The sequence below is a fragment of the Cryphonectria parasitica genome (genome assembly GCF_011745365.1).
Source record: "Cryphonectria parasitica EP155 unplaced genomic scaffold M406scaffold_3, whole genome shotgun sequence".
NCBI classification, from domain to species: Eukaryota; Fungi; Ascomycota; class Sordariomycetes; order Diaporthales; family Cryphonectriaceae; genus Cryphonectria; species Cryphonectria parasitica.
Window position 1 is genome coordinate 4,973,801 of NW_024468911.1, and position 22,521 is coordinate 4,996,321.

The 22,521-nt window shown below is 51.9% G+C and overlaps 5 protein-coding genes across 5 annotated transcripts; 3 read left to right on the forward strand and 2 right to left on the reverse strand.

Moving 5' to 3' along the window:
• Positions 1-214: 214 nt before the first annotated feature.
• On the reverse strand, positions 215-10,696 carry M406DRAFT_80584 (uncharacterized protein; the record flags this gene model as incomplete). Its single annotated transcript, XM_040926004.1, has 10 exons — positions 215-419; positions 510-8,051; positions 8,143-8,861; positions 8,919-9,029; positions 9,114-9,346; positions 9,411-9,423; positions 9,507-9,789; positions 9,858-9,985; positions 10,059-10,183; positions 10,291-10,696. The coding sequence occupies 10 exons, from the start codon at positions 10,694-10,696 to the stop codon at positions 320-322; spliced, it is 9,660 nt and encodes a 3,219-aa protein (XP_040779046.1). The 3' UTR covers positions 215-319.
• Positions 10,697-13,391: 2,695 nt separating this feature from the next.
• Positions 13,392-15,008, forward strand: M406DRAFT_251965 (MFS general substrate transporter; the record flags this gene model as incomplete). The annotated part of the gene is made up of 3 exons (XM_040916799.1): positions 13,392-13,833; positions 13,901-14,168; positions 14,252-15,008. The coding sequence occupies 3 exons, from the start codon at positions 13,392-13,394 to the stop codon at positions 15,006-15,008; spliced, it is 1,467 nt and encodes a 488-aa protein (XP_040779047.1).
• Positions 15,009-16,141: 1,133 nt separating this feature from the next.
• On the forward strand, positions 16,142-17,794 carry M406DRAFT_355831 (RTA1-domain-containing protein). Its single transcript, XM_040923271.1, has 3 exons — positions 16,142-16,971; positions 17,044-17,218; positions 17,312-17,794. The coding sequence occupies exons 1-3, from the start codon at positions 16,507-16,509 to the stop codon at positions 17,623-17,625; spliced, it is 954 nt and encodes a 317-aa protein (XP_040779048.1). The 5' UTR covers positions 16,142-16,506; the 3' UTR covers positions 17,626-17,794.
• A 553-nt stretch (positions 17,795-18,347) lies between these two features.
• Positions 18,348-19,577, forward strand: M406DRAFT_254604 (alpha/beta-hydrolase; the record flags this gene model as incomplete). The annotated part of the gene is made up of 1 exon (XM_040916973.1): positions 18,348-19,577. One exon carries the CDS (start codon positions 18,348-18,350, stop codon positions 19,575-19,577), a length of 1,230 nt encoding a protein of 409 aa, XP_040779049.1.
• Positions 19,578-20,081: 504 nt separating this feature from the next.
• M406DRAFT_224156 (uncharacterized protein) lies at positions 20,082-20,516 on the reverse strand (the record flags this gene model as incomplete). Its single annotated transcript, XM_040915678.1, has 1 exon — positions 20,082-20,516. A coding segment is annotated over one exon (435 nt), but the record flags the coding sequence as incomplete, so codon positions are not given.
• Between the last annotated feature and the right edge of the window lie 2,005 nt (positions 20,517-22,521).

Below are 22,521 nucleotides of genomic sequence, written 5' to 3' on the forward strand. Positions count from 1 at the left end.
TATGGTGTGTCTAGTATGGTAAGTTACGCGGAGAGACTAAGGAAGCCGGTTGACTGTGCTCCACACGATATAATATGATTCATAATTAGTACTGCTGTATGTCATAGTCGTCTCCTACTTAGCCAAATCCTTCCAGTGTAACATCAATGCGACTACTGAGAATAAATAGCTGTCATCAAAGGACGGAGCGTTAGCAGCTCATGCCTTGCACAGAGTTAATTAATTTCTTCAATTAGAGCAAATTTTGATGAGCTTTGGGGGAGAAAAACTATGAAAAGCTGACTCTAGACATCGGTAACAAAAAGGGCAAATCAACCACTCAAGAAACGACCAGATTCCTGATGATACCCGCCGCGTCGTCCAAACATTTCTCAAATCTAGCTAACCCACCCGAAGGTCCAACTATAGAGAACGTAGTCCTATTTTGCTTGGTGGTTAGCCCTCCTATCCTACATAACAAGCCATCACTGATCAAGGTGGCAGGGGGCAAGGAAGCGGAAAGGACTTACTCTTCTTCATGAGGGGTATACAACATCCATAACGCATCAGGCCAGAGCAACAAGTAAGACTGGGCGAAAGATGCCTCTGAGTCCGTAATGCCCGAGATCAGGCGGTGTGGCTGCGCTCTCTGGTAGAGAGGGTCCCGAAAGATGGCTGCAGAATCCTCGCCCGCAGGCCACATGGCCTGAATGGCATCCAAAAGGCTGTAGTGGTTCTCGCCCCGCGCAGCCCGCGCGGAATTGTCGTTGATATCCTCTGCCGCGCTCACCATCATGGCTCTGAGCTCCTTCTGGGGGAGCGAGGCACCCGTCGCCGCCGCCGAACAGAAGGCCGCGACAATTCCTGAGGCTTGCTGGATCATGTCGGGACGGGCCTTGTGGTAGCGCGCCATGTTGACTGGTTCCCAGCTGGCTGGGTTGTGACCAAAGTAGAGACGGCTGGCCAGCTGGATGGTGACGTCCACAATGGCCTTGAGGGGAAGGTTGTAAGACGTGAACAGCTTCTTGTTCAGCGAGGGGAGGCTGTGGACGGCGTGTTGGCGCAGAGAGGCCATGTGCCGGTGTTTCTCGCGGAGGGTCTCCATCTTCTCCTGTAGCTCGGGAGAAGTGACGGCAGTGTACTCCTCCAGATGGATGCGTTCACTACCATCTGCGCTCATCTTGCCATTGGTACCGTTTGTCGCGTGCTGTCCGGGTCGGTATCCTCGGATGGCCTCGTGGATGGCTTCGTTCAGCCGCAGCATGCTCTGGCCGTCCAACATGGAGTGTTCGCCGATAAACGACGACGTTCCGTTCTTGGCCACAATGAACTGCAGACACTTGTCATACCAGCGGTTGGAGCCGTCGCCCTGGATGCACTGCTGCACTCTCTCAGAGGCGGAATGGACCGCGGTATCTTCAAGACAGACAAGAAACGCGGCAGCATCGATCGTGTGAAGGTACGCTGCGTTCTGCGGGTCGATCTTAAGGAGAGCCTCTCGGTTCTCAGCCCAGGCGTCACGATGATCAGATGTCAGCAGGCCAATGGAGGCGTCTGGCTCATCGTCAGGAGACTCGTCCAAGATAGCCTGGAATGTCTTCTCCAGTCTTGCCACAGTTGTGTTCTTGTTCTGGGCGCTGTCTTGCAGGGAAACCTTGAAGACTCGTCCATGGCGCAACACCACGCAGTAATCCCCTTCATACTTGCGCATCTGGTCACAGCCAATATGTGGCTCGCGAGTGGCATTGAATAGCCACGTAGACGAGTACATGCAGAGCGGAACACCAAACGGAGCCAGGCCCTCCACCTCGCCAGCCTCGAGGGCTTGTTTGTGACGGAAAGCGGCTTCAGCGATCAATGCAGCCCGCGCTGCCTGAGAGTGCGGCACAGAGCTGTCGTAGTGCGAGGCGCTGAAGCTCTTGTGCATCAGAGGGAACCGAGGGCGCAGGTGAAGGCTCTCGGTGACGACGTCGCTACTCCAGGACTCTATATTTGAATCAGCTGCCCGAGCGGCGAGCTGTTCGTAGATCTGACGGGCGGTGCTGCCTTTTGCGACGAAGGATGCAACGGCTGACTTGAGATTTTCCAGCTCCTTGGGTGACTTGGCAAAGTGACTGGCGTTGGAGATGAAATACTCGAGGGAGGCTTGAAGATCCGGGATCGGTTGGCGCGGGAGAATATCGACCTGCCGACAACAGTCGTGGCCATGCTTGGCCTTGCTGTTGGAATTATTACTCGCCTTCTTTCCATCTGCTGAGGTGCCATTGGCTGCGTCTTGGGAGGAGGATGCTTGCTGGTCTGAAGAGGAGGCATCTCCTCGAACATCGTCGCCGATCAGCTTTGACCTCAAGGCGATGGTTTCAGCAAGGGCAGGAATACTGCTAGCACCAGTCACCTCTGCCGCCGATATGGTCACTTCGAAAGACCGTACCATCCAGTTTTTGACCTCGATCGACACAAGAGAGTCCATGCCAAAAGTGGCCAAGGGTTGATCCAAGCTTATATCCTCAACGGGGCGGTCGAGGAACACAGAAAACTTCTTGACAATGGCCGACATGATGACCTCCTCAGCATCCTTCATCGACTTGGCTGCCTTGATGGAGGCCTGCACGTCGACCTTGCCGTCTCCAGCACCGCCAGCACCACCACGACTCGCGCGCGTGTATGGGATCATACTCAACAGGGGATTGGAAAGAGAGAATTCGTCGTTGACCGCGACGATCGATTGTCGATCAAATCCCATCAAGGTCTGCACACAGCCGTCCTGCACAGCTCGTGGGCCCATGGCATACTCAAGGACCTTGAAGACTTCCTCAAAGGACATTAGGATCGCACTGGCTCGCATCAACTCTTGCTGCCGGACAGACAGGCAGATGATGGCCTCGGAGCCATCGACGGCACCCAGGTTGAGAGAGATATAGCGCGTCCCAGAAGAAGAAGATTGTTGTTGTCGGTGTGCATGCGCAAAGGCATCCTGGAATGCATTGCCGGCAGAATAGTTTGCTTGCCCCGTCTTGCCGAGAATGCAAGTCACAGAGGAGAGCATGATGAAGAAGTCAAGATGAGGCGAGGCAAACGCTGCGTCCAGGTTGATAGTTCCCTTGACTTTAGGACCCAACGCGGTATTGTAGTCATCCAGGCTCATGTGCAGCAGTGGATGATCTCTCAAGACCATGCCGCCATGGATAACGCCCTTGACAGGAGGGAGGCTCTTTTGACATTGAGCTGCAATGGATTTCACATTGGCCATGTCCGTGATGTCGCATTTGGCGATATGCAGCTGGGCCCCGAGTGATCGAATGTCTTGTTCGAGATGACTCTTGGTCGAGGCGTCTAGGTCGCGACGAGAGAGAGACAGGATGTGGCCGGCGCCGTGCGCGGCTAGGACACGAGCAATTCTTCTCCCAAGGTCCCCGAGACCACCAGCAATAACATATGTACCATTCTTGTCGAGTTGCAGAGAAGGTGGTGGAGGGGCCACTGCGTTCACCATGAGAGTCTTGTGCTCTGGAATGTTGAGGATGACCTTGCCTGTATGCTTGCGACCAGCAATGAGGCGGAAGGATTGCTCAACATGGTCCATGTCCATCGTCATGAGCGGTGTCACGGCATGGAGGACGCCCTGGTCCAGAAGCTTAACGATCTCCCCGAAGCTCTTGTACATCTGAAGTGGTCTCTTATGGAATAAGACGAGGAGATCCACTGCAGAAAAAGTGATGCTTCTGTCGAAGGGAACCATGTTCAAATGACTCCTCTTGTAGATATCGGCTTTTCCAATCTCCAGGTGGAAACCCAGAGGCGCCACACAGTCCCAACTGGATGTTAACATCTCGCCTGCCAGTGAGTTGAGGACCACATCCACGCCACGACCCTTGGTCACTCGCAGGACACCGTCCTTGAATGATGTATTGCGAGAAGAGAAGATGTGTGTCTCGGGAATACCGTACGCGTCCATGATCAGCTTGCGCTTCTCAGCACTGCCCACCGTCGCGAAAACCTCAGCACCGACCCATTGTGCAATCTGTATGGCCGCCTGTCCAACGCCACCAGAGGCAGCCTGGATCAGCACTGTCTGGCCCTTGGAAAGGTGAGCAATATCGATGAGACAGTGGTATGCTGTGAGGAAAATAATGGGCATCGAGGCGGCCGCGTCAAAGCCCAGGTCAAGCGTGGAAGGCAAGGCGTGAGCCCAATGTCCCTTGAGCCGAGGATGGCTCGCGAAAGCCTGTGCGCCCAGACCCATCACCCGGTCGCCCACCTTGTACTCGCCGTGGAGGTCTTTGCCCACAGCAGTCACCACACCAGCACATTCACCAGCCATGGGCAGACCAGGCAACATCTGGCCAAGGGCGATGAAAACATCTCGAAAGTTGACGCCGTAAGCACGGGCTTCCAGCTGAATCTCGTCCCTGGCCAGGGGTCGCTCGTGGGACTCGTCATCGGCAAAGCGCAGGCTAGAGAGAAGGCCAGGCGTCTCAACCTCTAGTTTCAGAGGCCGTGTAGCGTCCTGGTAGGCACAGAGGTCGAGCGGCGCCTCTCCGTTCACCTGGTCGATCCACTTGTTGAAGTTGGTGTCTGCCTGCACACGAGGGATCGTGAGCTGGCCGCCGTGGTTCAGACGGTACTCCATCTCTTTGGAAGGCTGATGACCAGGCTGAGGCCAGAAGCATGTCTCTGCCACGCGCATTGCCGTGTCCACAATCGTATCCAGGTTTTTATCCTTGACAGACTCTTCTATATCGAGTGTGATGAATCGGGCGCTGTCATTTTCGCGGCGTATCACACGCGCGAAGCCCGTGACGAGGCCCTTGGTTGCGGTGGCTTGGGGAGACTCGTTGCATTCTTGGAAGCTCACCCACAGGAGATACTTGCAGGTCGTGAGCAGCGTCTTCAGTTTGCCAAAACTCTCAGTATTCTCAGGAGACGCCAGAATGCTAGTCTCTGCGCTGTCCAGAACGACATAGGCAGTGTTCTCTTGGACTGCAAGAGTGAGATCCTGATTCCACAGCTCGCTAGTGGACCTGAAACCCTGTTTCTCAGCAGCGGAAACTATCTTTTTCCCAAGTGCCTTGGAAGCAGCAGATAGTGGAGATGTGCACAGCATTTGAACTGTATCGATCTCAGTGCGACGAGTCTGACTCTCGGGTGCTGTATCTACAGCCATAGAAATCATGGTGGAGGTTCGAGGGGCTGGCCCCTCGTGGTCATCAATCGCTACCTCGACGCCGTTGAAAGAATGCGCAGACAAAAGATTATGCCAGCTGTCACGGGTCAGCAATGGCCCGTGGTTGCCTTGTATGCGCTCATCCTCAAACGCCCACCATCCCGACAGTGTGCCAAAGATTGTGTTGATGGCGGCCGTGAGGCGCGTAATCTCCACAAGCGCCAGTCTTCCCCCAGGTTTCAGGAGCTTTCTGGTATTGGATATGGTCTCTGCCATGGATGGAGTCGCGTGCAACACGTTAGAGCACATGATGAGATCGTACTTGTTGGCTTCAAACCCTTGCGCAACAGGGTCACGGGTAATATCCAGGGTCTTGTACTCCATATAACTATCCCAAGCAGAGAACTTGGTTTTCGCTTTCTCGAAGAAGCCGGAAGACACATCGGTATAGTGATAAGTGTCGAAGAGAGGCCCCTCAGGGCGATCCAAGGCCTGGATCAAGGGCAGTGTTGACCCTCCTGTGCCAGCTCCTATCTCAAGAATGGCCATGCGAGGTTTCTTGAAGGCCAAGAGTTCCATGTACTTGGCCATGTGCGTGTTGCTGTGTCGAATCATGCCATCTGCATAGAACTCATTGAGCAGATTCCCTTGCAGCATGAGAGCTAGCGAGTCGACCTCGCCAGTGAGAATACCAGGCAGGTTTTCGCCGATCCGGGCCAGCATACGGCCTTCGACGCCAGATTCCTTGAGCAGGCGTTGCAGGACAGATGCCTCTGACTCAGAGCCGATACTTGACATTGTCTGTCGATACATCTCAGACTGCAGATAGTTCTCGGTCCACTTGTAGAGTTTCAATAGGTGCGGTGTTGTGATCTTGTCACTGGCGGATTGGACCCGCTGAAAAGCTTCACGTAGGTAGATGGCCGCCGCTTTCTCGTTCAGGTTGAGCTCATCGTGGATGGCGCGGGTGTCATCGACAGACACGGATGCGTGAATGCGCCTTTGGAGCTGCTCCTGGCGCGGGAAATCCACGTCGTTATCCCACTGCATCGTGTAATTCATCTTGCGCTGGAAAGGAACTGAGTGCGCGTCCCGAATCTCTTCGCCAATAGCACGAAGCTGCCATTTGTGTGTTGTAGCGACGAGATCAAGATTGCCGTCTTGTCGTCTCTGGTAGCACCAGGAGTTGCCACTGGCTGAAGATTTGCCCTCTGGAGTGATCTCGAGGGCGACAATGAGCTCGGAACCCGGCTCTCTGTTTATATTGGCAGAGATGGTGATTTCGGACATGAAGACGGGCATGAGCGGCGAGTTGCTACACTCCCTCTTGAACATGACAGCTGCCATCTGATTTATGGCGTCAAGAGTTGCCGGGTGGATGAGATGGGGTCGCAGGAAAGATTTGGGCATGAACTGGGAGATGTCTGGAATGGTCATTGTCGCGTGGGCTAAGCAGTCTTTGCTGAGCTTGATGTTCGAGAGGGTTGAGAAGCTGGGTCCAAAGTCGTTACCAGTCGACCGCAACATGGAGTATACATCGTCCGAGTCCAATGTTTCACTGCTGGCGCGTTCGATCTCGCGGAACTTCTGGACTGCGGCTTTCTGGAGCAGCGCCTGCTCATTCAAAATGCCTTCGACTTCATCCGACGTGCTAGATCTGGTCTGCGCCATGATGAGGCCGGTGGAATGTTCGCTCCAGGATCCGTCCGCATCGTAGGACAGAACTCGGAACGCCTCCCAGGGACTACTGTCGCTAGTTCTGCTGCGCGTAAGGACGAGTTGCAGTTCCACCTCTGGTGTGGACCCGTCTAATCCTTCTTCCTTGAGGACGACTGGCTTCGAGAAGGTCACATCTCGAAGAACAAAGCCGGTGATTTCTGCTGACGGATTGCGCAGTTTCGTCAATTGTGCCATGGCCTCGAGAGCCATTGTGGCGTAGCCAGCACCCGGGAAGACAATCATTCCGTCCACAACATGGTGTTTCAACCACGGCATTCCCTTGACACTGAGATGGTATCTCCAACGTGGCTCGTGGATATTACTGGCAACGTCAAGAAGTCCGACCAAATCATGGTACGGGAACTGACGGAGTCGGTGATCGCGACTGAGACGAGACTCATACCAGTACCTCGTGCCATGATCGAATGCATACGTAGGGAGGTCGGACAGTGTCTTGAACTGCCTATGGGTCCGAGATTCACGAGGGAGGTCCAAGCCTAAGAGTGACTGGAAGTCAACGGGACTTCCCAACTCGAAAAGCCGAGCCGCGACGGTAAGTGCTGTGATAGAGGCATCCTTGTTCCTATGGAGACACGAGGCGTAGGTATACTTGTAGTCGGTCTTTTGGGCCAGTATCTGCCGGATGGGCCCCATAAGAGCAGCGTGAGGGCCGATTTCCACGTAGACATTGGATGGATCCCGGATGCCAGCTGACTTGGACATGCCATCAGCAAGACAATTCAGCGCGTCACTGAACCGGACTTGAGACACTAGGTTCTCAGTCCAGTACGACGCATCGAAGCCAGAAGTCTTCAGCTGCCCGGTGACCGATGAGTAAAAGCTGACTTTGCCCGAGAGTTGAGCTTCACATGTCATGCCAGAGAGGGCTGCGAGATAGTCCTTGGCGATGGTTTCCATGTGGTGCGAGTGGTAGGCCGTGTCGACCTTAAGCTTCCTAGCGAATATGTCGCGGCTCTCGAGGATCTCTCGCAACTCGTCAATGGCAGCCTCATCTCCCGAGACTGTTACACTGTCTGGGCTGTTCACACAAGCAACCCTGATCTTGCCACATTTTGCTTGCTTGGCTAGAGGAGCGATGGCCTCTTCAGAGGAACCAACTGCCAGCATCGATCCAGGAACAGAATTCATCTTCTTTGCCCTGGCAGAGATTACACCACGACAGTATGAACTAATCAATTTTACACACGAGTCAAGGTCAGCTTGCCAATCTAATAATCACTGATCGTGTATGAAGGGAGGATAGTGACAGGAGAACTGACGCGATCATTGCTGCTTCATGTGTCAAAGCACCTGCTGCGTAGGCGGCGGCGATTTCTCCAGAGCTGTGGCCTACAACGGCCTTGGGGACAATCCCTATGTCTGCGAGAAGATCGACCAGAGCGAGCTGAATGGCCGTGGTGGCTGGCTGGGAAATCTCGCTGCGACCGACAAGTGACTCTTTCTCCGGCTTTGTGAGCTCCTCGAGTAGCGACCACTTACAGCCTCGACTTCGAAGGATATGATCAGACAAATCAAGGGACTGTCTGAAAATGGACGAGCCATTCATGAGCTCCCGCCCCATGGCGTACCACTGCGCACCCTGGCCCGTGAAAACAAAGGCAGTTTGGATGGACGATATCCCAGCCTTAGACTTGATAGCCTTACCCTGGCCAAGCTCAGTGGAGAGGTCAGTCTGATTCGATGCGACGAATGCTGACCGCCAGGCAAGTAATGATCGCCGCGTATTGAGCGTGTAAGACAGGTTGCGAAGAGCATCGTAGCTCATGCTTTCCTTTGCCAGCCACTCTTGGAGATTTTTGGCAGCAGAATTTGCTGCTGTCTCAGATGCAGCAGTGAGTGTAAACAGCAATGGACCTTCGTAGGCCGACGATTGAGTAAAGATGCCATTCTGCTTGTGGTGACCATTGTGGCCATTCACAAAGTGGCCGTTGGTATCGGCGTGATACCCATTGACACCGTTCAGTCGTGTGCCATTTGTCTTGCCGTTGACCGTCTTTTGAACTTTGCTATGAGCAGTTACCAGTGCGGAATGCACAGACTCGAGAACTACATGACAGTTGGTACCCCCATACCCAAAGCTGTTGACAGATGCTCTCTGAGGACCAGTATGGCCTTTTGGTGCCAGTGGAAGGAGTTCTTGAGGGACCTAAATGAATACTTAGTAAAGAAAAGGCAGATACATGGAGGAAATCGCACGGTCGATGATGATGAGAATTAATTTTTGGCATACCTTGATGCGGCGCTCGTCTAATTTCAGGCTTGGCTTGGGCGTCTCAAGATCAAGGTGTGGTGGGACTTGGCCCTTCTTCAGGACAAGTATGGTCTTGATGAGACCAGCAACACCACTTGCAGCCTCGAGATGACCAATGTTCGATTTGACAGACCCGAGATACAGATCTGTCTTTCTAGACTTGGACTCGTCACAGAATACCTTCGAGATAGATCCAACCTCTGCGTTATCACCTATAAGTGGAGTGTGAGAATTAATCTTCGTCAGAGAACATCCAAGGGCATATGAACTGCTTACCAGCTTGCGTGCCCTATACTCGTTGACCATATCTGAATTAGCTCTTGGGTCATACAGTCGTTGTGGAACTTGGACAAACACGAGAAAGAAGCTTACCGTTCCATGGGCCTCTACATAGAGGGTCTCACCCGGATCGACCCCAGCAGACGCGTACACCTGTCTCATCAGATCCGCCTGTGCATCAGGGTTCGGCAGCGAAATGCCTGCTGTCTTTCCGTCCTGGTTGAGGGCGGACTGCACAATCACTCCGTGGATGGGATCACCATCTGCGATTGCGTTATCGAGCAGCTTGAGGACGACAGCCGCAGCGCCCTCGCCGCGAGCGTAGCCAGAACCGCGGCTGTCAAAAACGTAGCACTTTCCATCAGGATTCACCATCCTGAAGTCATTATGCATCAGTACTGATATCCTATCTTTCATTTACATATGAAAGTCGCACAAACATACCCAGTGGCACTCATGGTGATGGATTGGTCCGGGTGAATCAACAGCTCAGCGCCACCAACAATAGCCACGCGCGACTCTCCAGCTCTCAGGGTAAGACAGGCTTGGTGCAAGGCGGCCATGCTTGCAGACTGTAATGCAACAAGTTCAGCTTCTCCACATCATATCAAAGCAGGAGCTTGAATGGCATTTCGAATAACATACACAGCCAGTGTCGATGGTCATGGAGGCTCCTTTCAAATCGAAGATATACGAGATACGGTTCGATAGCGTAGCCTCACCTGTGCCCGTGAGATGCGCCCTGGAAATCTGTGCAAGATCCTTGAACCCTATCTCCCAAAGAGATCAGCATGTCTATGGATAAGGAAAAGGGAAACAAAAGGAATGAGCCTTCAGAGAGGAAGGTGAAAAAGAGAGATAAATGAAAAGTACCAACCCATTCTATCATAGTCACGGCCGAACACGCCGGCAAAGACGGAGGTGTCTGAACCTTTGAGAGACTCAAGAGGAATTCCGGCGCTCTCGAGTGCCTCATACGATGTCTCCAAAAGTAGTCGTCCCTGAGGATCCATGGTATGTGCCTCAGAGGGAGTGCAATTGAAGAAGCGAGCATCAAAGTGAGAGATGTCCTCTTTTAGGAAGTACGAGCTCTGCGCGTTCAGAGACTCACGCTGCTCTGGGTCAGGATGAAAGAAGGCCTCGGCGTTCCATCGATCCTTGGGAACTTTGACCTGGCCTGATCGACCCTCCTTCAGCAGGTCCCAGAGCTTCTCAGGGGTGGAGGCGCCTCCTGGGAGACGACAGCCCATGCCAACAACGGCAATGGGTGGTGGTTGTGCCATGATGGGCGTTGAAGCAACAAGGCAGAAAATTTTAAGCGTCAATTGTTGATGAAAGTCAAGACAGATGAGAAGGAGGGTCTTTCATCAAGCCGGTGATACCGGGGGAAAGCTCTATTAATGAGGGACCTGACCAACGCTGACCAAGAGAAGTTTGATCAACAACATCAAGGGTGCTTCACTCCTTCTGTTCTGCCAAAATATGAGTGGCTGTCCGCGATAGATAAAACGCAAGCCGTCCATGATCTACCTTCTTTACCAGTCCCTTTTTGAACACCGGAATCCGGATCAGCACGTGTGATTAGGCTGAGACTCACCGGTACCTCGCCCTTGGTATGTAGTCACCTCCTCCAGGATTCTCATCACAGTGATAGGCTTCAAGTTCTACCGCATCATGATTGGACATGTTGGCTCTAGATCCTTAAATCGGCCCGCAGGCGTGATATGTGGCTTGGCACTGGAACGATCAGTCACTTTGTCACTTATCGTGAACTATTTGTTTGTGCGTGTGTGTATGTGTTTTGGAGGGCATTCGTTATCTTCGTGCAAGACGATTGCGCTGGCCGATTGTTCAGCTGTGCCGCCTCATCACGGCCTGGACGCAGGGAAGAGCTGCATAGCTCAGGATGGCACAATTATCGTGCTTCTCTAGATCCTATCGAATAATCGTCCTCGGATTTCGATGGGATGTTCCGTTGTCTCAGAATGTGGAACACGACAGGCTGCCTGGCTTGCGTCGAAAGCCCGTGCCGGCCTCTACAATTTCCACTTCGCAGGACTATTTAGCTCTGCGGCAGGTTCACCCGAGTGGGTACTCTAATTACACTGTATATTTTATCTCGCGGGAGTGCAGTACGTGGGTGCCCTTGCGATGCTGTTTTTCAAGGGACTCTACAAGTGGCTGAGATACTTGCTTTTGCCTTGACTGCACTCCCTTTTCAACGACGTCACAATGTTTGATATTGATGTGTCACTTTTCTCTGTAATCCAACTCGCATGATGAAAACATGTCACTGAAGCACGGAATGGCATTGTATTTTCCACCTGGGTACATGGCCGGATTATCAATTGATTACCTGCCACGGTCGTTTACGGGAGCATTCCAAGGCTATCCAAACGGCCTATCGTATCAGCACGCAAGGGCAGACGCCGACCACTTTCTCGTAGGTGTCTCGCACTCTGCCATGGCGCTTTTCCTGGTTTCTTAGAATACTCACATGGTATCTTGTTTCCCTTGCTATGAATGGCTTTACGTGCCCCCCAATTTCCCAAGACGTGTTGGCTGATATCGTCAAGATTTTCTTTCACCCAAGTAATCGCTTGAAAACTTGAGGAATCTTGAAATCCTTTCAAGGCAGGTCCGAAGCAAGTTTCTTCAGCAAGATAATCCGTCCTGACTCATCTTTCAAAATAATCAGCAATGAGCTTTGTTTGGCATCCGGGAACGACAATCAGTGCTTTCAATAGTACGATCTTCGCAGGTGTAAGACCACCACCACCACCACCACCACCCCTCCCCCCGTCTTGGTATGAAAGTGGTGATTGGCCTCAGCTGGTGCTTGATATTGAGCTTGCGATGTGTAGCACATCATCTTCCCCGCGATGCTACAACCTGCTCTGTGATCTGCACATTAATTACTGAGCACAAGAGTGAGCTGTGCAGCTCATTTGTGGAAACTTGTGGGAAGAGAAAGGCATATTAGCCAACGCTATCACATTGGTAATCACATTTTATGACATTACCGAGCCCTTGGATAATTCAAACGAGCAGAGTCGCCTGCGATTGTCGCAAAAGTGCTGATTTCAGTCATATATGAAAACGTATACATTACCTGTGTCGTTTTCCAAACAATGGCGCTGACTAAGTGTTCCACCCCCTGGCAACAAGCTTGCATCAATGAGATTTCGAATGCTCATACGTAATCTTCCTACAACTGGGTGGGTGGGGAGTGTGGAATACATGGGAATTGCAGCTGATGCAACCGTATCAGTCATCACATTTTACGACATCATTGGACAGCAATAGTTTCTTCCTGTGTCACACAATCACCGGTGAATGCTATGGGTCCTCGCTAACACAGCATTCTCGGGACCGGCTGTGTCCATCGATAGAACACTATCTCGGTGTCTCTGGCTGCTTGGCGTTCCCTTGATTCTTAGGCCTGCCTCCCTTAGCTTCAAGTTCGGATTCCAGCTCGGAGACTTGTCCTAGCATTTTGAGCGAACCCTACCTGTATCTTTCTCTCATGTGAAGTCATGAAGAAGAATCTTCTTTCCCAGCAGAGATCATGTTTCAAGAAGAAACGCATCAAAGTTTTACTTAAAAGCTACCAGATATGGCAGACATAGAGCTCGGATCAGTGCCGTCTTTCAAAACCACCTTTGATCCATCGGTTTGGCCTGGCGATTTCCACCTGGCAGTGGGGCATAATAGCACCCTTTCTCTCCCATCGACCAACCGTGGCGTTCATTACATAGGAAACCAGAGGCATGGCCACGCTGATACTGAGAGGATATTGGATACCGTTCAGGATGTCAGCCCCGCGGAGTCGGCGCAATGGGTGACGGGAAACAAACTACGTACCCTCGGAGCAGCTTGCCTACTCACGAATCTGATGATGGCCATCGATGGAAGCATCCTGGGTGAGCAGGAAATATCGTCTCCAGGTCATAAAGAATTGGACGTTGAGCTGACACAATGAGCCATTTTGCAGCCGCTGCAATCCCTCGCATCACTTCTGACTTCGGCTCAATCGACTATATAGGATGGTATGGAAGTGTATACCTCCTGACGGAGATGGCCCTTCAACCTCTATTCGGCCGTGTGTACAAGTACTTCGAGCGAAAGGCAACATACATCATCAGCCTCATCATCTTCGAAGCTGGCTCTGTCATCTGCGCGATAGCACCGAACTCGATAGCGCTGATACTGGGCCGTGCTGTGGCAGGGGCTGGTGCTGCGGGCATTTTGATGGGCAGTATCACCATCTTTGGACAAGCAATCCCTTTGCGGCAACGATCATTGGGACTGTCCCTGCTGGAGGGTGTCACCTCTCTTGCCGGCATGCTCGGGAGTACCCTGGGCGGCGTCATCACTGACTCTTCATTGACATGGAGGTTCTGTTTCTGGATCAACCTCCGTACGTCCCATCATTAAGACCATGTGCGAAATGAATCACCATTGCTGATTGATATTCTCCTTTTTAGCCCTGGGATTTGTCGCGGCTGTGATGATTTTAATCGTGCTTGACCGACAGAAACCAGAACAATCATCGCGCCCTCTGCTGCAGAAGCTCCGTGATCTCGATATCCAAGGATCTCTTCTCTTAGCATCCAGTCTGGTTTGTCTTTTCCTGGCGTTGGAATGGGGTGGTGTGAACGAGCCCTGGTCGAGCCCGGCGGTCTGGGGCTGTCTACTCGGGTTTGTACTACTTGCCATTGGCTTTTGTGGCTTTCAGTGGTACAGAAAAGACAAGTGAGTTTCGGGTCAATCCTCTGTAGAGTTCTCTAACCTCCCCACCCGTATATCGTGCTAATCACCCTTGCTCGTGATTGTAGCGCAGTGGTCCCGCTTCGGATCTTCAAGCAGCGAACGGTGGCTCTGTGCTGCATCTTCTCCCTTATGTACGGCTTCGCCATTTTCACCGACTTTTATATGCTGCCTATCTGGTTTCAAGGAGTCATGGGCACCTCTGCCGCTATCTCAGGTGTCAACTGTCTTGCTTTTTCACTCTCCAGCGTGATCTCTACTCTCTTCACTGGCTTTGTAACAACGACTCTGGGCTATCCCGTCCCATTCATGTGGGCAGGTAGTGCTATGTACGCTGTTGGCAGTGGGTTGTTGTACATGCTGCAACCCACAGACACACCTGCTCAGTATCTAGGATACCAAATCGTCGCGGGCATCGGGATGGGGCTAGCAGTCCAGATTACTTTTGTCGCCGTGCAGATTGTCATGCCGGTAGACGACATGCCGGTGGCATGCGGTATGGAAGTCTTCTTCAAACAGCTGGGCGGGACGATAGGGATCAACGTCGCTCAGAATCTCTTTGTGGCAAAGCTGACGGACGGGCTCAAAACGGTGGCTCCCGAGCTTGCCTCACACGGTGCAAGTCTACGGTCTGGGATCGCGGATCTGGCCAGCATAGCGAAGAGCCTTCCGCCAGAACAACGAGCAGCTTTCAAAGATGTTGTCAATGCGGCAGTCATGAAGGCTTTCCTGCTCCCCATGATCGTTGCAGCAGTTGCCGCCCTGGCGAGCTGGAGCATGGAATGGCTTCATATCGAGGACGATAGACCAAAGGCCTTGAAATGAGCACGGAGACTTCTGGGAGATTGCCACAGATCTGCATTTCATTGATAATACAAACTTCTTAGCTCCTTTCTGGAGGAATTAGCATTTTCCTCTGCTGTATTATCGTTTAGTTCTCTACACCTCTCAATATTGTGACAAATGGACTGATTAGTGCTGTAGCACAGAATGCAAATGGTAGTACAGACTATGTATCCAGCTACAAGGAGGCATGTCAATTAATTAACCCGTAACTTTGTTCGTTTTCATTCGTAGAACAATGTGCTCATCCTGTGCTTGTTGTTACCCAAACTTCGAAACGATTCCGCTGCCAACACTACAAGCACACACGATACACTGCATGGGCCGACGAGATATGAGAGTTCATTACTGTGAATATCAGACATGTCATATATATGACATGTTCTTCCCAAAGCCTCATCGTGGTTAGCCCAATTTGTCGATCTCCCCATTCCCATTGCACAGTTGTCTGGTCATTATTAAGCCCCATACCCTAATGCACAAGAAGGTGTAGAATCACACGCGGCACGCGAATGTACTGCTTTGCTTTTTCTCTACAACGCGTCCGAGGTTTGCAGATCCGTCATCGGCCAAGCACACACTTGGGCCCTAATACAGGTTTTCTCGCGCCTAACAATCGTATCATATTCTAGTGAATTTGCACAGTAATTAAGTAGGTACACTTGCTTCGTCGACTATAGAACCTGCTATCTGGCTTTTTTTACGACGGCCGTCATTGTGCTTGTGTGTCAAATTAAAACCAAGACTCAAAAAATCGGCTCATTGTCAGACAAGCCCAGGATGTAACAGCTGCCCTGCATACCAAAGCGGATCATACGGAGATGCGACTGATATGCTAGATTACCCGCGGCACGCTTTTCTGCCCCCCATGAAGCTCGGCGACTTAAAGGAGAGACATGACGGGACTACTGCGGTACCTCTTGGGCTTTTGTGAAAGCTGTCTGGCTCGATAAACGCTAACGGACCGACTTGCAAGCCACCCCCTAATGTAGGTGTGGGTTTCGCCAGTGACTGGGGACTGGCTGACAGGGCCTTGTTCAGCTGTGCAAAAAGCGTTCCGCTACGAAGAAAGGCGTCTGAAAACAGCCAAGATCCCCCACAAGTTGTCATCTGAGAGAAGTGAGACACCTGGGCTTGGGTCTTGGAAAACTTGCCGGCAGAAGGATTATGGGATAGCCAGGGGGTTTCCAGTCTCGGTCACTCGTGGAGGCTTCCCTTCCTTTACGTGTTCTTCTTGTCCTCCCTTGAAGAAAACACAGCCACGAGGCATTAAGACCGCGAATGCTTCAAACGACTGCCCTGGGCTATCGAGGCCTCAGGTCTTTACTGACGCGCTGTGGCTAGATACAAGATTTGGCTCTCGTATGTCGTCGACCGTCCGTCCCTCTTCACTCTGCTGTACTCGACCACTTCTCATCCTCTCGGAAGAGTCGGCGACCACCACCTCCATCATCCGCCCTCAGACCGACCGATCCTGAAGATGGCCAAAATCAAGTGCACACTCGACACTTGCCCCTTATCCTATGGATATCTTCACTACCGCGCTAGCATCCCAGGCAACTCTTTCATGATCGGGGCCTTCGCCGTGCTCATCCCACCAGCGCTGTACCTGGGCATCAGGTACAAGACGAAGCTCTACACGGGCCTCTTCGTGACAGCTCTTGTCGGCGAGATTATCGGTTATGTCGGCAGGATCCTGCTGAACGGTGATCCTTTCTCCAAGAATAACTTCTTGATCTACCTGATCTGTCTGACGCTGGCGCCGGTGCTCATGTCAGCGGCCGTCTACTTGACACTCGCGAGAATCGTGGTTGTGTATGGAGAAAACATTAGCCTGATCAGACCACGATCGTACACGTTGATCTTCAGCGGGTTTGACCTCGCCGCACTTATTGTCCAGGCTATAGGAGGTTCTATTGCGGCTGAAAGTGACGTGTCGAGCAGAGTATGCGAGCCGCTTTCCCTTGGATTCATTATGCATTCTTCACGTCAAGGCTTGAGCTGACCTCCAAGTTAGATTTGGTACGGAACACACATCCTCGTCGCGGGTCTCTCCATCCAAGTAGCAAGTGGTCTGGCGTTCGTTGCCTTCAGCGCGGATTTCGCATGGCGTGTAAAGAAGAGAAAGGATCAGCGGAACACCAAGCACGAGAAGCTCTATCGCTCGACCAGGTTCAAAGTATTTCTATGTAGTCAGTACCTCTAATGTCCCTATCCCTGAGAGAAAGTGCAGGTAAAACCTGAATTCATCATGATGCTAATGCAAGGTCGTGTGTTCCGAACAGGTCTCGCCTTGGTGACCTTGCTCATCCTGATCCGAACGTGCTACCGGTGCGCAGAGTTGTCTGGAGGCTTTCTGGGCCATCTTGCTCAGGACCAAGTTGCCTTCATGGTCCTCGACGGGGCCATGATCCTGTCAGCCAGCATCCTCCTCACCATAGAGAATCCGGCATGGGTATTCGGAGAAACTTGGCCTTTAACTGCGTACTCCTGGGGCTGCGGGAGGTTCAAGAAACGGTCTGACATGATCGCGCTCGGATCGATGCGTGGAAATACTTCTGAGCAGTTTGAGGGCGACAAGACATCGCCTCGACCTTGATAGGTGGACACAGTATTGACTACTGGGTGATTTATGCGGGAGCAAAAATAGACACCTAGATTCCTTGCATTCAACCAGCACTTGGTCGTCGATGTGGACAAGCAGAATCTTCGTATAGACTTCAAAAAGGTCGATTTACGGCCGTGCAGCAATGTTGATGGCGCCCTTCTCAAATTCGTCAGAATCATGCTTAATTCGTGATGCTTCATACTATGTAGTTGACGTAATGACCCTCCAGCATGCACGCTGGTATTCCCCGACTGGGTCTCAATCAAGGTTTGCCTAGGCACATTAAGGGCGGGGAAGACAAGCCAAGCATTACAACCCCTCTTCCATTTAGCCGCGCCCTGTCTGTGACGACTTGCTACCCACCGCTTACCACCTCGTAAAGCGGGAGCGCAAAGTCATCATCACGAGCATTCACGCTGTATGGACCGTAGGGGGAGCAAGGACTCATACAGTGTTTGTCATCATACCTAAGTATTGGAAATCTGATCCGATGAGCTGTTGCTTGTGGCCTTTAGGAATATATTAATCAAAGGACATCGAGGAACGGCAAGAAAGAGAAGAGAAAGAAATCAAAAAGAATTGTCCAGAGGGAACAGCGTCTCAACTGCAGTATTGAAGAATATTCTTCTTTCATCTCATAACATAATTCACGTCAATACCTTTTCTTTCTTGCGCTTTCTTTACAAGACTCGATTACCTTCGACAACATCACAATGTCTGCCGTCAAGCCATTCCAAATATCTGTTCCCGACTCTGAACTCGAGAAGCTGAAAACCAAGCTCTCACAGGCCTCATTCCCACAAGATGTCGAATTCTCGGACTCCTGGGACTTTGGAGTGCCGCTCAAAGATATCAAGCGGCTGGCGAGCTACTGGCAGAACGCCTTTGACTGGCGCGCAGCAGAAGCCAGGCTGAACGCCGAGCTTCCACAATTCACAACGACGATTGTCATCGACGATAACTTTGGTGACATCGAACTGCATTTTGTACACCAGCGCTCTGATCGGCCAGACAGCATTCCGCTCCTGTTTTGTCACGGGTGGCCTGGGAGCTTTTTGGAAGTGAGCAAGATCCTGCCGCTGCTGGTGAAACCGTCGAGTGCAGACCAACCATCTTTCCACGTCGTCGCCCCTTCGCTGCCCAACTACGGATTCTCGGAAAAGATCACGCGGCCAGGCTTCGGCCCTGCCCAGTACGCTCATGTCTGTCACAAGTTGATGATCCAGCTGGGCTACGACAAGTACGTGACCCAGGGCGGAGACTGGGGCTACTCCATTACCCGCTCGATGGGCATCCACTACCCTCAGCACGTCCTCGCGTCCCACGTCAACTTTGTGAGCGTCACCACGCCGCCCAAGCTCACTGCCTCCCCGGCCCAGTACCTCAAGCACGCGGTCCTGCCCTACAGCAAGGCGGAGAAAGAGGGTCTGGAGCGTACGCAGTGGTTCATGCAGCGTGGGTTTGGGTACAATCACGAGCAGTCTACCCGCCCGCACACCATCGGGATGGCGCTGGCCGACTCGCCCATCGCGCTGCTTGCGTGGATCTACGAGAAGCTGCATGACTGGACGGACGACTACCCGTGGACAGACGACGAGGTGCTGACATGGATCAGCATTTACGCCTTCAGCACGGCGGGCCCTGACGCGAGTGTGCGCATCTATTATGAGAACAGGAGGAACTTACCCGTCCAGGCGCGCAGTGGGTATGTGCCTGGTGTTCTCCTTGGGCTGAGCTACTTTCCAAAGGACCTGGTAGTGCCGCCAAACACATGGGGCCGCACGCTGGGACCGGTGGTCTTTGAGAAGAGGCATGAGGATGGGGGGCATTTTGCTGCCTTTGAACGGCCTGAGAAATTGGTCGAGGATTTGAGGACCATGTTTGGACAGGGCGGTGGCGCCAGCAGTGTGGTGAAGAAAATCAAGAATCAGGCAAGAATGTGAGGATTGTGATAAACACAGGACAGAGAATGCTGTGGTTTCCTTTTGAGATTTTCTTATTCTTCAAATTTACGTTATTTCCTCTCTCTTCGATTGATTCTCCGTCCTTGGCGTCCCTTGAGTGTGCTTGAGTCTGATTGGCCCTCGTTCTCGTCACAATTAATCAAGTACTTGTCACAAGAATTTTCACACAAGACACGTCCATGCAGTGGCCAACTGTTTTTTGTTTCTATCTAAGCTATAACAACGGAGTGTGAAAACGTGAAAAGCAAAACAAATAGTAAGAAAGATACAAGTAAACAAAACAAACAATCCTCAAATAATCCGACGGCATGCGAAGTCGATGACCCAACTGAGAAAGAAGCCTTGCAATCAGCTTTGACTCAGAAAAAAGAAACCGTTCTATAAGCAACCCGCTTCCACTTCGATGCGCGAGCATCATGTCTATTTCTTGATAAGCACAGTCTCCTCCAAGACACTCCCATCTTGCAATACCACCTTCTCAGCTCCAACCATGACAAACAAGATCCGACAAGGGTTACTTGTGCGGTTGATCCACCTGTGATTCGTTCCCTGCTGAATGATGAACTCGCCGGCCCGAATGGTTTTCTCCTCGCCACTGTCAAGTGCCCAGACGATCTCGCCGCTCAGCACCACGGCGTAGTCGATGCTGAGGGTCCGGTGCATGGGGACCGAGTAGCTGTTCCCCGGGATATCTGTGACACCGAAAGAGACACCAGTCTGTGGACAGCGCGTGATGGTGTTTGCATAGTCCTTGACATTGACAGGGTCAGAGTTGTTGACGGGAACCGAGGACCGGAGGTCAAAGTTGTAGAAGGCAGAGGCTAGCGGCCCGAATGGTTGGAAGGGCGGGATCCTTTCGTCTGCGACGAAGACGGAGAGGCCGTCTGCGTTGTGGGCGGTGCGGACGAGACGCGGGTCGTTGCTGGAGACGGTGGCCTGTGTGGACATGTTAGGCCCGCTGGAGGTGGGATCTTGAGAGGGGGGGTAGGAGGAGGAGGACATTGTGGTAGGAGTATTATAGACGTTGAAGAGGATGTCTGGTTTAACTATGCCAATAGGAGAAGAGTGACGGAGAAGATGGTTCCAGTCGCTCTGAGAGGAGTGAGAGTTAGGGTTTGTGTTTTGTCTTGATGAGCTGCTCTTGCCTGCCTGGCTGGAACCTGATGGTGATGGTCGTTGAGACATTCTCGAAGGCGGGAGGAGATGCTTGGTATATATATATGTGTGTGTGTGTGCGTGCGTGTGTATAATTGTCTTGGTTAGTCTCTTCTCAAAAAGAATTGCCCTGGTTGGTGCAAATTCAAATGCGAGCGCGAAAAGGCGATGCTAGTGTTAGTTCCGAGCTGTAACTCTCTCTCTAAATTGAGTCGTTGGTATAAGTATATTTCGCAGAACCTTCTCCATTGGGAAGTGCACGATGGCCTCTATTTATACATCTCGCATCGCGAAGGTTGACGATGCTTCCTCTCACCTACACATACACTCACACAATTACTCACAGCTCTGACCGACGAAGCCTGTAGCCTGTACGGTCATCATAATGATCTGTCCGCCTTGCAAGTCCACGAATTACCTTGTTTGCGAGATAAGCTGAGGCGCGGTCAATGTCATTTGGCTGGCTCCAGGCGTGGACATGCCTGGCGCGTCTTGTCTCGCCATCCCGCAAGGTAGGCACGCATACAGTACAGAAGTACAACATCTCTCTTGCAGTGTAAACGTCGGAACATCTTCGTTCGAACAAAAGCCAAAGGGTCCCTGTAAACCGTGGGGCCCGAAAGGCTACGTGATCCAGCGGGACGTGGGAGTAAGGCTCACTGGTGGCTACAGGCATACAAATGAGAGTGAGCAGCCCAGCTAGGATTCGCATATGAGAGGACCACGCGCAGGGATTCTCGCATGCTATACCCAACAGAGATAGGCGACGTCGCATCGTCTCTCCATGTCACCATCTAAACCCACCCCTGTTTCGCCTTTTTCTCGGCCTACACCTCGCAAACCCTCGCAAATAAACCGATTTGAACACCGACCCAAATCTCTCTCCATATTCGCCGCCGGTAAGCCTTGCCAGGATCCAACACAGCATGCTGCTTATGTCATTGGTCGGTCTAAGAAACCGAAGCGTGAATTCCTTCCTGTTTGTTATGTTCTTATTTCTTCTTTTCTCTTACCACTTTAACATTTTTAACGCCGGTCTTATCGTTAAAGATCTTACGCTCTTCGTCTCTACCAAGAAATCCGTATGAACATCCTACTCGCCCCACGCGGCATGCAGCCATAAAACGAGCTGGGCCTGCATGTCAGAGCTCAGCCATCGTCCCTCTGGAAATTTGTCACCCGATCATGGCTCAATCTAGACATCCGTCTAGCTCTCTACTAGGAAACTACGTAATTGACGCCTGGTATAGGCTGCAGAATTTCCTATCTTGGCTGTGCCCAACCGCCGCCCACGTTCAGCTCAGCCGGGACCCAGAATCACAAGGCCGCCATTTTATTTGAGTCCGAGCTGTCGCAACAAGAGGGGTCTTTAGGGAAGGCGATAACCGAGATCTCATCACGAGAGCCTCTCGTACGTAAGTGAGATGCGAGATGCCCCAGGCTTGTGGTCTCTCGCCCCCATCTTGAAGTCGTGAGAAGCATCAGCTGGTGTCATGAATCGTTCACAGAGCATCGCACAACAGCGACATGTAGTTGCTATACAAAGTCGGAAAATTGATGGGATGCCTAATGTACGAGCCAATCTAAGTGCACGGCATGACCGTTGTTTTCTGTCTATCCTTGAATCGGCCTTCAGCAACTCCACATAACGATCTGCATTTTCCTTTTTAGGCATCCATGATCAGGATTCTGATACTTTCACTGATATTTTGTCAGAATTGCACACTCTCGACAAGTCAAATGAAGACACGAGGGCTTGAGAGGCGGC